This window comes from Physeter macrocephalus, chromosome 7, assembly GCF_002837175.3.
Source record: "Physeter macrocephalus isolate SW-GA chromosome 7, ASM283717v5, whole genome shotgun sequence".
Lineage (NCBI taxonomy): Eukaryota > Metazoa > Chordata > Mammalia > Artiodactyla > Physeteridae > Physeter > Physeter macrocephalus.
The window spans coordinates 158,397,694-158,416,324 of NC_041220.1; the positions used below are offsets into that span (position 1 = coordinate 158,397,694).

At 43.7% G+C, this 18,631-nt stretch overlaps 1 protein-coding gene across 6 annotated transcripts in view; it reads right to left on the reverse strand.

Annotated features, from left to right (window-relative positions):
* The window catches only part of ASB9 (ankyrin repeat and SOCS box containing 9), a 261,642-nt gene that overhangs the window by 207,379 nt on the left and 35,632 nt on the right, over positions 1–18,631 (reverse strand). For 3 of the 6 annotated variants that reach the window (XM_028492535.2, XM_028492537.2, XM_007121899.3), the window contains one exon: positions 17,259–17,470. The exons of 1 other annotated variant lie outside the window; for it this stretch is intronic. In XM_028492535.2, coding sequence (XP_028348336.1) covers positions 17,346–17,470 — 125 coding nt within the window. In that variant the 3' untranslated portion in view covers positions 17,259–17,345. Of the gene's footprint in view, positions 1–17,258; positions 17,471–18,631 lie in introns of those variants that run through there. 2 more of the 6 variants (XM_007121902.2, XM_007121900.2) reach the window with 1 other exon arrangement.

Consider the following 18,631-nt stretch of genomic DNA (forward strand, 5'->3'; position numbering starts at 1 on the left):
TTCATTGCAGCTCTATTTACAAAAGCCAGGACATGGAAGCAACCTAAGTGTCCATCGACAGATGAATGGTTAAAGAAGATGTGGCACATATATACAATGGAATATTACTCATCCATAAAAAGAAACAAAATTGAGTTATTTGTAGTGAAGTGGATGGACCTAGAGTCTGTCATACAGAGTGAAGTAAGTCAGAAAGAGAAAAACAAATACCATATGCTAACACATATATTTGGAATCTAAAAAAAATAACAAACGTGGTTCTGAAGAATCTAGGGGCAGGACAGGAATAAAGATGCAGATGTAGGGCTTCCCTGGTGGTGCAGTGGTTGGGGGTCCACCTGCTGATGCAGGGGACACGGGTTCGTGCCCCGGTCCGGGGGGATCCCACATGCCGCGGAGCGGCTGGGCCCATTAGCCATGGCCGCTGAGCCTGCGCGTCCAGAGCCTGCGCTCCGCAATGGGAGAGGCCACAGCAGTGAGAGGCCCGCGTAGTGCAACAACAACAAAAAAGACGCAGATGTAGAGAATGGACTTGAGGACACAGGGAAGGGGAAGGGTAAGCTGGGACAAAGTAAGAGAGTGGCATGGACATATGTACACTACCAAATGTAAAATAGCTAGCTAGTGGGAAGCAGCCGCATAGCACAGGGAGATCAGCTCGGTGCTTTGTGACCACCTAGAGGGGTGGGATAGGGAGGGTGGGAGGGAGACATAAGAGGGAGGAGACATGGGGATGTATGTATATGTGTGGCTGATTCATTTTGTTATAAAGCAGAAACTAGCACATCATTGTAAAGCAATTATACTGCAATGAAGATGTTAAAAAAAAAATATTTATCACCCAGTCGCTCCACTGTGTGAGTTATGACTGCATTCAAGTTCTTTATTTGGATAAGAGCTAAACGTAATATTAATTAGGAGGATGACATATGCACAATATATTATCATTGATATATGACAGATCAATATTCGGTGACAGTATATCAATATTTTAGCATAAGATAGCTGAACAAAGGAGTTCCAAGTGTGGACGCTTTCCTGGGTGGTGCCAGAGCCTTGCTAGCCTTCCCTGATCCTGGCTGCCCTTTTTTATGCACAGGAAAGATGAAAGCAGGAGAGAAGTGAGTAGTTTCCATGAAGCAATCTTAAGTCCAAAGCAGAGTCGTGTTTGGAAAATGTGTCAGAACAGACAAAATGGTATACCTCCCCTTCCCTTCTTTCCCTGGCCACTTTGGTCCTCCTTCGAGACCCTTGTCTCTGCAAGCCTGACACTACCAGGCAGTTGTGTGCGCCCTTCTCTACGCCAGGGTTTCACACTCTTGGTTGCTCACATTCTAGGCCAGGGTTCCTTGTGGCGAGTGCTGTCCTGAACACTGTAGAATGTTTTGCAGTATCATTAGCCTCTACCCCCTAGACGGCAGTAAGTATCTCCAGACATTGTCAGATGTCCCCTGGGAAGGGCCTAAATACCCCCCAAATGAGGACACCCACAGGCCCAAGAAGTCAGCGAACCCAAGAGGACTCCAGAAGATTCTACTGCATCGCAAAGGATGGAGGAAGGGCTGCTGGATTAGATGTTGGATGTCAGCACTGAATTTAGATGATTGCCAGATGCGGTAAGAACCCAGATCAATAACTGAAACAGAACCCGAGGGGTGCAAGTTTCTCAGCCTAGAGGGTACGGCTGAGCAGGCCTTTTCTCTTTCTTTAAGTGGAGGCTTCAGCCAAAAGCATTTCTGAATAGCCAAGCCCTATAAACAAATCTCTGGTTACCTGAGAAGCGAAAATCAACAGAGGTGCTGGTTCCCCGCTGTGTTCACACATCTCCTTAAGCTTTCATTTTACCCTCAGCAATAACACGCCCGATGCCAGTCCATTCGTGACCTGCTAATGGGGTGCATTTTCAGATTTACCTGCTTTCACTTTGTCTGTGGCCTCTCTGGGAACGCTCCCTGATTGCCCTCCAGTCATTTCCCACCCCTTTCGAGAACATTAGGTATTAATTCAAGCTTGTCAAATCTTATATGATATATTCCATTCAGGAGATAATACCTCATCAACCTTACCTGGCACTGGAAAATTCAATTTCTCAAGATACCAGCTGTTATCCTGGAGACCTTGCATATCTGTTTGGAACAGCTAATAGCAAATGTTCTTGCTGAGCTCGTTTTTTATTTTTTGCAGCTAGTAAAGTTCTATCAATTATACGTAAAGTCTACCTCAGTGAATCTTACAAAATAAAGAAAATGAATCAATTTATGACATGTAAGTTAAGTGCTTCTCCGTTATCGCCCTAAATAACAACAAATACAATAACACTACAGCACATACATGCAAGTTACAGGATTTTCTGGAAGACGTTTTTGTGTGAAGGCTATTGTCGCTTTGTTTCAAAAAAGAAAACACTGGACTGTGGAGTAGTTTTTGATAAGGCCGGGGGCCCATCTGTTTGGATATCTAATCAACATGACACACATCCTTTTCGCTCGTTTTAATGGTTACCAGTGTTGAAAAGTCAATCCACAGAGGCACATTGCTACAAATGGAATTAAACTTCCACAGCTCATTTTACAAGGCGCAGATAATCTCTCAAAGACATCAGAATTCTCCAGAGCTGTTTGTTTGTTTGTTTGTTTGGCTTTGTTTTGGTGGTGGTGCTGCTGGGTTTTTTTTTTTTTAATTGAGGTGTACTTGACATATAACCTTATATTAGTTTCCAGTGTACAACATAATGATTCCATATTTGTATATATTGCAAAATGATCACCACTACGAATCTAGCTAACACTCATCATCATACATAGTTACAAAATTTTTCTTGTGGTGAGAACTTTTGAGATCTGCTCTCTTAGCAACTTGCAAATCTACTCCCTTAGAACTTTCTGAGTTCAACTCCAGTTATGAAAATAATCAAGAGACAGGAAGATTGTGGTCATGCACAATCTAGCAGCAGGTTAATAACTACAGGAATTTCAGAAAAGTGAGGAACAGAAAAGGTATTTCAGAATATTTGCAAGAACTACAGTGTGATACAAAAATATCTGTGAGATCTGTGGATAGCAGTGTTAACAAGTACTGCAAATACTACTCTGGTTGCCTGGTTTGTTTGTGTTTTTTTTCATTCACTGCTGACCTTTTACTTGACATTTTATTTTATTTTATTTTAGAGTATAGTTGATTTACAATGTTGTGTGAGCTTCAGGTGTACAGCAAAGTGATTCAGTTATACATATACGCCTGAATCCTTAATTGAAAGAAATGCTCAACTTCAGTTAGAGGTTAATGAAAATATAGATTTTTTTAAATTCAAATTTACAAGCCTCTTGAATTCTATCCAGAGACTCCTAGGTTAAGAATTCCTGTCCTGGGGACTTCCCTGGTGGTCCGGTGGTTAAGACTTCGCCTTCCAATGCAGGGAGTGGGTTTCGATTCCCTGGTCAGGGAACTAAAATCCCACATGCCTCAGTGCCAAAAAACCAAAACACGGAACAGAAGCAATGTTGTAACAAATTCAATAAAGACTTTAAAAATAGTCCACATCAAAAAACTCTTAAAAAATAAAAAAGAATTCCTGTTCTAATGGACTGACAGAGTCCATTGCAACATGAAGGGAAAAACAAGGCAAAGTCCAGAAACATTTCAAAGGCAACATGATTCAGATTTCCACCCGGTATCTGCTCCTTACCTCTTTGAGATCATCTACTACGTTTTCCCCCATCATTTATTCAGCCTTGACCTCAGAGACCCCCTCGCGTTCCACTGAATACAATCCTGCCCCAGGGCCTTGGCATTTGCTGATCTCCCTGCCAGGGGTGGTGCGGGCAGCTGCCTACATAGCTGCTTCTGTCACCACCCTGTGATTTTGGCTTAAATGTCACGCTCTCAGTTAAGCTCTCCCTGACTTAATATTTAGAACTGCAGTCTGTTATAGGTTACTACAAGATATTGAATATAGTTATATAGTTCCCTGTGCTATACAGTCTTTATCTACTATATATATAGTAGTGTGTACCTGTTAATCTTAAACTCCTAATTTATCCCTTTTGTAATAACCTATGATGGAAAAGAATGTGAAAAAGAATATATATATGGATATAGACATACAGATAGATAGATAGATAGATAGATCGATCTGAATCACTTTGCTGTACACCTGAAACTAACACAATACTATAAAATCAACTAGAGTTCAATTTTAAAAAAAAGAATTGCAATCTGTGCTATGAGAGTTAATTGCAGCATGCCTATAACTGGCCTAAGCTGTTCTGTTGAAATAAGAAATGCATCTGTATGGCACTGACCCCCGGCCAAGGCATAAAACCTATTAATTAATCATGCTGCTGTGTGACCATGGGTTTGAGGACTTTGGGAAGGTCCGTACCAGCTTGCCAGCACTGTTTATTGACAATAGACAGATTAATGATCTGCGCCTGGTCAGGGTGAGACCCTCAGAAGTCTCTGTTGTTAAAGCTGGTTACACAGCAGAAGTATGCATAGGGAACCAGCAAAATATGAATAACTCCAGCCAAGACTCCATTTTGGGTTCCCTGATTCCCAGGGGTGCCATGTACACATCTATGGCTCCTGATCAGAAAGCAAGAGTGCATCGTGCCACAGCCCTTACAGACAGAGGACAATAGATCCCTATGAATGCTCTTTCTCTAGTGGATGTTATTCTCCTGTAATAAACTCCAGATTTGTAAGCATTTCACGGAAGTTCCTACGGGTCTTCTTCAGCAAGCATACCCTGTTGAACTGTCACCATTAGCACGTAATTCTGACCACGACTCTCCCTCCTGCTTGTCTGGTTTTCCTGTCTTCATGGCACTTAGCGTCATCTGACATACTGTATATTTTACTTATTGACTGTGTTTATCACATTAACATATTCATTGACTGTTCCTTTAGTATTATTTTTTATCGTCCTCTCGCTGGGGGACTCCATGAGGGTAGGGTTTCTGGTCCAATTTTTTTTTTTTTTAACTGCAGTATCTCTGGACCATAGCACAGCATCTGCATTTATTACTTGATGAAAAAAAGAATGAACTGAAGGGGACCTCCCTGGTGGCGCAGTGGTTAAGAATCCGCGTGCCAATGCAGGGGACACGGGTTCAAGCCCTGGTCCGGGAAGATCCCACACGCCATGGAGCAACTAAGCCCGTGCGCCACAACTACCGAGCCTGCGCTCTAGAGCCCGCGAGCCACAACCACTGAACCAGCATGCCACAACTACCGAGCCTACGCTCTAGAGCCCATGAACCACAACTACTGAGCCCGCGTGCCGAAACTACTGAAGCCCGCACACCTAGAGCCCGTGCTCCACAACAAGAGAAGCCACCACAATGAGAAGCCCGTGCACTGCAACAAAGAGTAGCCCCCGCTTGCCACAAATAGAGAAAGCCCGTGCACAGCAACGAAGACCCAACGCAGCCAAAAATAAATACATAAATAAATAAAATTAGAGAAAAAAAAACCTGATAAACACTACAAATCAGATGTTTGTATTCTTTTCATGGAGACCTGGATGTTTAACGTTTACCAGCATACCACTATCAAAAGCTATTGTCCAAAACTACAATTCGAAAAGCTACATGCACCCCAATGTTCGTAGCAGCACTATTCACAATAGCCAAGACATGAAAGCAACCTAAGTGTCCATCAACAGATGAATGGATAAAGAAGATATATCCAGGGACTTCCCTGGTGGTGCAGTGGTTAAGAATCCGCCTGCCAATGCAGGGGACAAGGGTTCAATCGCTGGTCCGGAAAGATCCCACAGGCCGCGGAGCAACTAAGCCCGTGCGCCACAACTACTGAGCCTGCGCTCTAGAGCCTGTGAGCCACAACTACTGAAGCCCGTGCACCTAGAGCCCGTGCTCCACAACAAGAGAAGCCACTGCAATGAGAAGCCTGCTCACCGTGAGAAAGAGTAGACCCTGGTCACCGCAACTAGAGAAAGCCCGCACGCAGCAGTGAAGACCCAACGCAGCCAAAAATTATAAATAAATAAAATAAAATAAAACAATTTTTTTGAAAAGAAGATATATCTATATACCATATGTTCTCTACCATATCTACAATATTGCATTGTACATATATACAGAATGGAATACTACTCAACCGTAAAAAAGAATGAAATATTGCCATTTGCTGCAACATGGATGGACCTACAGATTATCATACTAAGTGAAGTAAGTCAGAGAGAGAAAGACAAATACCATATGATATCACTTATACGTGGAATCTAAAAAAATAGTGCAAATGAATTTATTTACAAAAGAGAAACAGGCTCACAGACACAGAAGACAAACTAACGGTTACCAAAGGGGAAGGGCGTAGGGGAGGGATGGATTGGGAGTTTGGGGTTAGCACATGCAAACTATTATATAGAGAATGGATAAACAACAAGGTCTTACTCTATAGCACAGGGGACTATATTCAATATCCTACGATAAACCGTAATGGAAAGGAACATAAAAAAGAATGTGTATATATGTATAACGGAATCACTTTGCTGTACAGGAGAAACTAACACAACACTGTAAAGCAACTCTACCTCAACCAAATAAATTTTTTTTTTAAATAAGCTATTGTCATTATGTTGCGTCCACTAGGTCAGGTAAAGCGTTTGCTGAAGGGCTCCTGTAAACTGAGAGCAGCCAAGTGTCCAATATTGTCCTGCTAGTCCACATCAGATGAAAACAAGCTTCCTAACTAATTTCTGAGTCATTCTTTTCATGGCTAACCAACTTATTCAGAGACGCTCATTATTCCACGACTCTCCACTTAAAGAGAGACCTTTGCTCACCACTGACAAACCTAAGACGATGAAAGTTTACAGGAAAAGTCATTTGTTTGCATGACTTCTCCGAGCATGCTAGAGGTGGAAGTCTCGCATCAAACTAAAGTTTTTCTCCCTTCTAAAGGAGTTGTCTCCACAGATGTAGAAAACAAACTTATGGTTACCAGAGGGGAGAGGGGAGGGATACATTGGGAGATTGGGATTGACAGATACACGCTACTATATACAAAATAGATAACTAATAAGGATCTACTGTTTAGCACAGGAAACTCTACTCAGTGCTCTGTCACGGCCTATATGGGAAAAGAATCTGAAAAAGAATGGATATATGTATAATATGTGTAAGTGAATCACCCTGCAGTATACCTGAAACTAACACAATATTGTAAATCAACTCTACTTCAGTAAAAATTTTTTAAAATAAAAATTAAAAACTTAGGGAATATAAAATCCATGATGCTAAAAAAAATAAACAAATAAATAAAAATAAAGTAGCTGTCTCCAGTCCGGACCTAGAGCGGAAATCCCATGAGACACAGAAACCCACAGCATCAGGAAACTATCTACCAGCCTCATTGAACAACCAATTTGGCATCACTACCATGGTGGGGGATGCCTGTAGAATGGCTGCCTTCCATCTACAGTTTATTGACCTAAAGCCAGAGAGCTGCTTATTCATTCATCAGAGGGAAAGGAGTCATCACTGATCAGGCGTGGAAAAGAGAGTCCGCTTAGAGCCTTGGAATCTGAGACATCAGGATTTTCACCAATCAAAAGCTTTCCACATCTCTGGGGTAGTGTTTTCGTAGTAGCTGGTACTAGTACACGTGCTTCGTTCTTCCTCTCTTCTGCTGCTAAATCCCCAAACAGCAGAACACATTCTCACTAAACCCAACTAACATAGGAAGTGACTGGATCAGCAGAACTTATCAATAAGCCAAAGGGCACAACAGGGCCTGTTTCCATCAGTAACTGTCAGTAGCTAGGGGCTCTGGAGGAATTTTTTTTGTTTTAACTTTTTTCCGTCACTGCAGTTTGACTGGTTCAGAGCATAACTGATACAACCACATGTGAAACACATTTCTACAAACACCACGGTTAATGTCAGTTCTGGAACATGTAGGGAGGAAAACGACCAAGGTGATGTTCTAGTTAATAAAAACCTTCCGAGGAAACCATGTGCACCTCAAATGATCACTCTTAGCTTTGTCTGCGAGTATCCCTAGGCTATCTTTGGGTGGCAAATAACCCCAGTGGCTCTTGCTATTCAAGGGTCAGTCCGTCCTAGTAAGACGAGAAAGGTGTATCTGTTACAGAAAGTGTACCTATTGACTCGGCTTCCGTCAGGTTAGTGCTGTTTGTTGACGGTCTTCCCAAGGGTAAAGACTGATTTGCATTTGAGCTGCTCCCTCCATATTGTTTTCTCCTTATGACAAAGGGTACAAAGGACGACTGGCCTGGGGAGCACATCTTAATCCTAAAAGAGACAAGACAATGGACCCCCTTATGACCAAGAATCTGGCACTCAAGACGGTGTCAGTGATCATTTGGTTCCAAGGAATAGAATCTACTCAAGCTAGTTTAAGTGAAAGGACAAAGATCTCATAGAAGAAGCCGTATAGATTTCAGGTTCCAGAAAGAGAAGGAATAAAAAAGATAATTTCAAGAAGCTTAACAATAGGCACACGTGAATATTTACTCCAGTGCCCCACCATTTACTTGACACAGTTGACCGTTCTCTGAGCCTTTGTTTTGCTTGATTCAAACTTTCCAGAGAAGGAATGTGAGTGACCCCTGGCAAACCTCAGATCGACTATTCTAGGAATGCTATGCTTGCCTGTCTCATTACACTGGGCAAAGCCATGTAGGACAGTTTCCCATTCTTAAGACTAATAGCAAGGAACAAGGTAAGCTAGAACAGGAAATTGGTTGTGGAAGCCAGATCCACTAGCATCTTTACTCAGTACCCTAACAAGCCATAGGGTAGTGCTATAGCCTGGGGTTTATGTTTGAATAATTGGCAGTCTGGATTGGCACCTGATGAAATTTACCTCCGTACATTTCATACATTATAATCACGTACGCTGGCTTTGGCTTACATGGAAAAATATATCCACGCACAAAGTTAAAGTGGCCAGTCATTCTGTCATTTCAACCATCCAATGGGTTGATTTCACTGTGGAAAAAAAATATCTATTGAGTCAAAATGTTTGATCTGGTGACCGAGAGCAGACCCAAACTGAAAGGAACAGAAAGACTTGACATAACATAAGTTATTGTGATATTAATTGTGCTTTCTTTTCACTGTGAAGTTAATATTCTTCACTGCTAATTCGAGCTCAGGGGTCAGCAAACTTTTTTCTGTGAAGGACCAGACAGTAAGTAATTTAGGCTTTGCAGGCCTTATGGTCTCTGTCACAACTACTCAACTTTGACGTAGTGCCAGAGCAGACATTGAGAATATGTAAATGAATGGGTGTCACTCTGTTCCAAGAAAATTTTATTTACAAAAACAGGAGGCAAGATGGATTGGGTCTGCTAATCATTCTCTGCCAACCTCTGTTCTAGATCATTTCTATCCCTCCTCCCTCAAACCTCTAACTCCTTTTAAAGGAATATCGCCAGAGGATACAACCCCTCACCCCTCTTTGTTACGGTCATCGACAAAGGTCTGGTGTTTAGACCTAGCTCTCTGTCTCCCTCTTAATCTTTTATGCTTGTCATTGTTTTTGGCAATTTTCCCGCTCACGGAGAAGGTAATTCACCCTACGTCCTCACTTCTCTGTTCCTTGCAGCCTTCAGTTCCAATGATCTTTTCCTTAACCCACCCACTTAATGCACTCACTTTTTCACAGGTCTGTCATCTCCAATAACCAAACTACCTCTAAAATCTTGATTTCCAGCCTCTCACTAACAATCAGTCCCTCTGGCTCTAGATACCAATAGCTCTTTGACTCACTGAGGTCACTGGGACATCCAAGCCACCGGCCCTACCACTTTTTTACTGTCTACCAGCCCTGTCCTCCTATCCCTCCTTGCCCAGTTTAGACAGCTACCATACCACTGTGTACTCCTTTTTTTTTTAAACATCTTTATTGGAGTATAACTGTTTTACAATGGTGTGTTAGTTTCTCCTTTACAACAAAGCGAACCAGCTATATATTTACATATATCGCCACATCCCTTCTCTCTTGCCTCTCCCTCCCACCCTCCCTATCCCACCCCTCTCGGTGGTCACGGAGCACCGAGCTGATCTCCCTGTGCTATGCGGCTGCTTCCCACTAGCTATCTGTTTTACATTTGGGAGTGTATATATGTCCATGCCACTCTCTCGCTTCGTCCCAGCTTACCCTTCCCCCTCCCCATCCTCAAGTCCATGCTCTAGTAGGTCTGTGTTTTATTCCCGTCCTACCACTAATCTCTTCATGACATTTTTTTTTTCTTAGATTCCATATATAACATCCTGGCTATTGTAAATAGAGCTGTACTCCTCTTAACTCCCTTGTCCCTCTTTCCCAGCACTTCACCCATGCCAGGGCTGCACTTGAGCGCTGAGGGTTGCTGGAGGAGAAACACAATCATGACGACAGATCTCAGCTGGGTACTGTGCATACCCAGCTATCCCACCATGGTTCTCTGGTACAGTTAACTTTTCCACTCTTGGAGACAATCACTTCACACCTTTTCCACCCTCTGACCTACAAAGTCGCCTTCTCCTACCCAGTCTGCCTGTTTCACTGGAACAATAGAAACTACCCGAGCCTGGACTTCCCTGGGCTCACGAACATTTATAATTCGGGATTGGAGGCTGGGGTCCCCTAAAGGCAGGCACCTTTTGTGTTAAGTGCCCACTTTCCTGGCTTGCATTTCTGAAACTCACTGAGGGGATCATGTTAAGTTTTCCCAGAGCTTGAAGGCAGAGAACACTTGGAGACCTAGGGTGGAATCTGTTAACATGGGGAGACATTAATTCCCCCAACACTGAAAGGGGACTGTGGTTTGGGGGTGGGTGCCAGAAGCGCGTGCTCAGGCCCTCTTCCCACACAACAGCTTGGAGAAGTGGCACAGCGTTGAGAGAGAATTGCTACAGGGTGTCTCGAGGGAGGCTGGCTCTCAGGCACCAGGGCCCCCAGCCTCCATCTGAGCATTAGGTCACGTGGTTGCCACAGAGCCTCCCGTATCCAAGAAACCACGTGGGACTGGACAACAAACATTATCAGCGCCCACCTCGACCTAAGACCAGGAGGCCCTCCTTGCATGTTCCGGGTACCCTAAGACCCTTGAGATCTCTGCTTAACCCTTCAGTGGGGTCCATATTATGACTGATGCTGAATTTCCAGCCAGGATGATAGCGGTTTGGAACCAATTCACTTGAGAAGTAAAAGAAATGGGACATTTCTTATATCCTACGTAGAAGGATAAAACGCAGACCCACTACATTTGAGTCTGTACAATGCAACTCAGAGGAAGAAATTTCCACCTGAGGCTTTCTGAAGTGCATTCTTAAGTCAAACACACAACATGTGAATCGGACAAGAAGCAGGATGCTGCCGTCCCCAGTTTTCATGATCCTAGCCCAATGTTTACAACGTAAGTACTCAGGCATCCAGCAGAGTTATCTGCTAACAGAAGTATCTTCCAGCAGAGGTATCTTCTAAGCCAATGAAGCTTAAACACTTAAAACATCACATTAAAATTCCCACACAGGCCTGTAGAACCACGTGATTTCACTGTCCTTTAAAGAAGAAAAAGCTTTTCAAAAGGGCATAGAAAGTTGAAAAAAAAATCTCATATCGCCTGGAGTGAGCAAAGAGACCTTGGGTGGGGAGGAAAGTGAGTGGAAATCAATTTTACTTGCTTCGGCTTCACAATGGATTTTGTGAAGTAAAGGGTAGAAAATCAATTCTTGGCAAATCAGTGAGAATTTATACACTTGAAGGAGTCCAAAGGTCTCGTAGGGTGTATTAGACCGGAGGACGTTCTCCTCCAGCACGTCATGGGGGATACGGCGTGAAGGCTGGGCCCTTTTCTGTACTGAGGAGAGCGTGCCAAGAATGCCTGCCACATTCCTCGCCAAGACGAGTCCACGGAGGAAGCCAAACCGGAGCGCAACACACTCTAGAGGGTGGGACCAGAGAAAGACACAGGAAGGCCTGGAAGCTCCTGTTCCCGACTCACCGAAACAAACCTCCAGGTTACATGCAACAGAAGTCCCCCTTATCCTGCCTCTGATGGTGAGTGCCTCTGGCATTTGGGGGCTGCCGGGCCATCTGATAGAAGAGACTTCCTGTGACATCCCCAAGGAATCAGACGGGAAACTAGAGTACGCAAGGTGGGCCTTGAGCAGGAGGCAGACCTGGAGGCTCCTGTCCGTCTCTGGGCTTCACGCTCCTGGGCGTGGAGGAGACATCACAGGTAAGTGCTGAAGGGAAGTCGGGAGAGGGAAGGACCAATGTCCTCTGCCTGAGGGAAGTTGGCCAGGGGCCAGGAGGTGGACCAGTAGCAAACATAGCTGCATGTTATAAGCATGTTACTTGGTTTCCCTTCTGGTTTCTATAAACGGTAGTGAAGTCTCCTGTAAAACATCTGCCTAGTTGAAACTGTCCTTCCTTGTCTTGGTGCCATTCGAGCTGCCATCACAAAAACACCATAGCCTGGGCGGCTTAAACAACAAGTATTTACTCCTCACACTTCTGGAGGCTGGGAAGTCTAAGATCAAGGTGGCAGTAGATGTGGTGTTCGGTGAGGACCAGCCTTTGGCTCTTAGATGGCCATCTTCTCACTGTGTCTTCACATGGTGGAAGAGGCAATAGAATGCTCTGGGGTCTCCGTTATAAGAGCACTAATTCCAGCATGAGGGCCCCATCTTTATGACCTAATCACCTCCCAAAGACACCACCTCAAATACCATCACGTTGGGGGTTAGGATTTCGACATATGAATTTTGGTGGGACACATTCAGCCCACAACATACCTAGATTTACAGAAGCATCGTGACAGCCAGTACAAGGGAGAGCCGCACTCCACCACCTCACCCACAGGCAGGCATGCCAGTGACCTCGTACTTAGTGAGCAGGCTCCAGAGGGAATGGAGGCAAGGCTAAGAAGTCCCACTTCTTGGCCCCACCTAGCCCTTCCTTCATCATTGCCAAACTTGTTGATCTAGGCTTCATGTGATGAAAGGAATTAGGTGGTCCCTGACAGTCCTGTATGACCTGGGGGAAGTTACCTGACCTCTCTGTGGCTGTCTCCTTGGCTGTAAAATGTATATCACAGGATTATTATAAGTATTAAATGACTTGATGTTTGTGAAATTCTTAGAGCCATGCCTGATATAGAGTAAGCACTATATACATGTTTGATTATATAACAAAAACAATCATTATCATGTTATTATATATCGGCCCTCAGATAAATTGACACAACATTGATGGTTATTAGCCATTAGTAGGTATGGTAGGCAGAATTCTAAAGTGGCCCCCAAGCTTCTGGGCCCCTGGTGTGCCCACTCCTTCCGCTAGTTATTAAATTAAACGCTAATCTAGGTGCTCATTTGAAGGGATTTTACAGGTGTAATTAAGGTCCCAAATCAGGAGATTATCCAGGTAGGCCTGACCTCATCAGGTGGGCCCTTTAGAAGCAGAGAGTTTCCTCCAGCTGGTCACAGCATAGGAATGCAGGGAGATGCACTCCACGGCCTGGAAGAAAGCCAGAATCCATGTTGTGAACTTGCTACGGAGGGGACCACATGGCAGGGAACTGTGGGTGGTCTCTAGATACTGACAGCTGTCCTCAGCTGACAGCTAGCAGGCATGAAAACAGGGACCTGAGTCCCGCAGGTGCAAGGTAGTGAATTCTACCAACAACCAGTCATCTTGGAGGAAGACCCCTGAGCCCTGGATGAGAACTGTGGCCTTAGCCAACACCTTGATTTCAGCCCTGTGAGTCCCTGAGCAGAGAATGCAGTCACGCCATGCCTGGACCTCTGACCTACAGAAACTGTGAGATAATAAATTCATGTTGCTTTAAGCCACTAAGTTTGTGACACTTTGTTATGCGGCAATAGAACGCTAATACAGCAAGAAAAAAAAAACATGCAGAACTCGCAAATGCACAGCCAGACGATGTTGTTCAAAGCCCAGACAGCTTCCCCTCCACCCTGCCCATTACAGATAACGATTTTCCACTGACAAAGTCAGTACCAAATACTCTCAGTTCGAAAAAAACTTCCTTTGGCACACTGGGCTTGGTCCCACGGGAAGGCACTGTTCACCAGCATCAGTGGCAGGGCAAGGCTGACCCACCTGCTTCAAGACGCAGCAAGTCTGGGGGCTCCCAGGCTGGTTCCCGTGGCTGGGGTAAGAGTTGGGTGAGGTTCGATCTAAACCCGGCACGGCCTCCTGACCTCATGCCGAGACCTTTGACCTAAGGACATGGCTCCGCCTCCACTTCCAAGGCCTTCCGGGAAACTAAGCAGGGGCTTTAGGACCCAGGAACCAGAGCTCTGGGATTTACTGAAGAAAATAGAAGGCAGGGCGTATAATGGTTAAGAGCTCTGGCTTCTGCATTAAACTCTGGCTTCACCACCTGTGACTCTTTGCAAATTCCTTTCCCCCTGTGCACCCCCATCTGTAAAATGGGGATACCAGAGTTGTGAAGGTTGGAGGGTAAGGCTTATAAAACACTGGTGCAAGGGGTCCAGCCCTTAGCAAGCCCTCCAAAATGCGAGCTGTTGTTTAGCTGATTTTGTTGCTGATCAGATCTTTTACACTAGCCCTAATGCTGGGCTTTCATCAGATTGTAAGTGCCCCCCCCACCCCCCGTGCCCCAGATCAGACAGCAGAGCACATCTCGTTCCATTGTTTCTGAGCCCGAGTGACTGCTTGATGACTAACTACTCCAGCCTGGAACATGGAGTATCAAACCATGTCAATTAGCCCCAATATAAACGCAGAATAAATCAATCATCCTCCGCAGGCCTCTTCTTGCCTTCTTCTTGTACCAACTGGTCAGCGTTTCTACTGGATAAAACCAAGGGAATGTAGTAAACTTACAATATGAGACTGGGCTACAAGAAATATGTGGGAAGTTTGCACTCTTAAAACAGACAAAGTAATTAGCATTTTTAAAAGATGGTTTCACGATGCTAAAAATTTACATCCCTCATTCAAAAAGGGGGGGGTTCTATTAAATGTCACCGAACCAGCTTTGATGATAGAATTTATGAGGCTGTGCCAGATCGTGATGATAAAGCGTTCAAAGGTACATATCACTTATAAATATAACCACATCTAGACTCATAAAAATAGACTTCCTATTTAAATAGAATCTTCTTTCTGAGCACTGCTCAGTGAAGTAATTTGAAATTTTCCTAAGTTGCAATGAGGCAGGTGGTGGTGGTATTTTTCCCATTTGTGCAGATGACCATCTATTATATGGATTTGCAAATTGGTTAACTGGCTGGAAGATCTGAGAAGAAAAATGCTGTTCCAGTATTTTTGTACAGTCCTGGGTTAAACTCAGAGAATTTGGCCGAGAGAAGATTAACATAAGCAACATTCTGTCCGATACATTTTCTATGAGAAACCAGGCTATTTTTAAAAAAAAACAAAAACTAGTGTTTTCAAAAAGAAAACTATAGCAAAATGCCTAAGCTCCTTACTCCTTAGCAAATGATTCTCCCGACTAGAGTGTGAGATCCAGAAAGTCAGTACCTTTGCCCATCTCCTTCACTGTGGCTACCCTGGTGCCTAGAATAGTGCCTGGCACTCACTACATATGTCCTGAACAAATGAACGAATGAAATTAACTGAACTAGCAAGTGGTATGCTGTTTTCATTTTCTGTCTAAATTCTGAGCAGTTAAAAATGTAAACATGATCAGACCAAGAAAGAAAAAAAAAAAAGCAGGGAGGTGATATAAATTCACATTGGAATTTCTGAGCACAGTGGAACAGAAGCAAACCCAGTGTCAATGGAATTTACCACTACAAAGTTTTCATCCCTGCATGGAAATTTCCAGAGCCTATGTTGAAAACCATCTTACAATGGGTCATTTATGAGGAGCGACTCTTTTGCTTAAATGATTGTGTGCCAGCAGCGCCATCTTCTGGGTAACTAGTTGGGCATTTTAGAACAATATTCTGCAGTCTTCTTTTTCATATAGCAAGTTGAATTTAGAATCACAAAAAATTACATAGGAAATATCTTTACAGGTCATCTAGGCCATATGTCATCTTACAGGTAAGGATTTGCCTTAAGTGGGTACAACATTTTCTTACTTTCTCTTGATCCAATGGAGCCCCAAACTCATGTCTCAGAGAGAAGACAAACTACAGCCATCATTACTAAATTACATCACAGGTCTCATATAAACCAGAAACTGAAAGGCGGTTAAAATCCATTTGTCGAGCATCTGAAGAGGGCTGTCAAATAGGAATTTCTGCAACGATGGAACAACAGAACTTTCTGCGATGATCTATACGTGCCTGTGCTGTCCAATACAGTAGTCACTGGCCATGTGTGGTTATTAAACATCCGAAATGTGGCTAATGACTCTGAGGAACTGGACTTTTAATTGTATCTCATTTTAATTAATTTACATTTTTTGAATAGCCACATACGGCTAGTGTAGCGTTTCTCAACCTCGGCACTGTTGACATTTTGGGCTGGATCATGCTTTGCTGTGGTGGCTGTCTTGTGTACTGCAGGGTATTTAGCAACAGTCCTGGCCTCTACCCACTGGCCAGGCGTACCCTCGCCCTCAGTTGTGACAATCAAAAAAGTCTCCAGACATTGCCAAATACCCCCTAAGGGGAAAAATCGCCCCTGGTTGAGAACCACTGGGCTAGTAGCTATTGCACTGAACAGCACGGTTCTAGAAGATGCCTGATACGTATAGCACATTTGGTTGAGAAAAGAACTGCCCACTATCCTATACTAGGGCAGCGGTGGTCTTGTCATAAGAACAGGGAAGGTTAAAAAAATACAGTCAGACGTAGTCAAAGAAATGTCTTGCTTCTTTAATATTCTTTCCCTCGTAGCAGAGATGGAGCCAGGAGAGTGATACTGGAAACTTCTGTCTCCCTCACATGTCCCCAGGTTAGCAATAGAAAACCTACACTCGAATCTGGCTGCCTGTCCTCACTGGGGGTAACGGGACAAAATGACTTCCCTGAGTCTCAGGGTCTCACCTGGAGAAGGGGAGAGCACAGTACCCACCTGGTGGGGTTGCTGTGAGAGCTAAATTAGGCGCAGCGTAAAGGGTTCCCAGCTCAGTGCTTGGCACATTCAACAACATAGTTGTTATCTTAGCCACCCTCTTCTAGGCGGCAGCGGGCGGAGGGGTTTGGTGGAATTTTTCATGCCCTCCAACCAATAACACAAAAGTACCCAGTATGTTCCTTTACAAATAAAAATCTTGAAAAAAAAAAACAACAAAAACTAGCCAAACTCTAATAAACCTCCCTTTATTTTAAAATCCCAGTGGCCTCAACACTCGATAACGTTTGTCTGTTGTTTGTGACGCCATTCCCTTGACACATTTAAATGTGGAGGAGAAACCATTTCAGCTCCTCAGGGAGGCTGAGTCCGGTGATCTTACGATGCTGCTTGATCCCAAAGCACTTCCAAATTCTAAGGCGGCATAACTGCATCAAAGAAGGGGGCCCTGGAGAAAGATGATAAGACAAGTCACCCATGGGTTTCACTGATCTAAGACTTTTCCCTTCCTTCGTTGAAAGCATACAAGCTATGACACTATTAATAAGGAAATAATATGGTGCAGCTTAAGACCATGTTCTGCTTTTTGTAGGAGGCATTTTTAGGCCATGTTCTCTCTTTTCTGGTATCTCATTGAAATGAGTTTGCTAGGTTTTGATTTAGAACAAAGACCTTCAAAGCTCAGTCTCACCAATGGAGGCTTATGGGAGCTAATTTTGAAATTACAAACGTATGGAATTCCCAGCAATGACAAGAAAATCCATGTTTAATGCCTTTCTTCTCTTTATCTTAAAAAAAAATAAGGTCCTATTTCTGGATGCAAATACTTTTATAATTTAGCAATTTTAAGATATTCAAATATAAGAAGCTATCAGTGAAGCATAAATGTTACCTGAAGTCATATTTGTTTTGTTTTGTTTTTAACATCTTTATTGGAGTTTAATTGGAGTTTACAATGAATGGTGTGTTAGTTTCTGCTTTATAACCAAGTGAATCAGCTATACATATACACATAACCCCATATCCCCTCCCGCTTGCGTCTCCCTCCCACCCTCCCTATCCCACCCCTCTAGGTGGTCACAAAGCACGGAGCTGATGTCCCTGTGCTATGCAGCTGCTTCCCACTAGCTATCTATTTTACATTTGGTAGAGTATATATGTCCATGCCACTCTCTCACTTCGTCCCAGCTTACCCTTCCCTCTCCCCGTGTCCTCAAGTCCATTCTCTACATCTGCATCTTTATTCCTGTCCTGCCCCTAGGTGCTTCAGAACCATTTCTTTTTGTTTTTTTAGATTCCATATACAGGCGTTAGCATACGGTATTTGTTTTTCTCTTTCTGACTTACTTCACTCTGTATGACAGACTCTAGGTCTATCCACCTCACTACAAATAACTCAATTTCGTTTCTTTTTATGGCTGAGCAATATTCCATTGTGTATATGTGCCACACCTTCTTTATCCATTCATCCGACGATGGACACTTAGGTTGCTTCCATCTCCTGGCTATTGTAAATAGAGCTGCAGTGAACACTGTGGTACATGGCTCTTTTTGAATTATGGTTTTCTCAGGGTATATGCCCAGTAGTGGGATGGCTGGGTCGTATGGT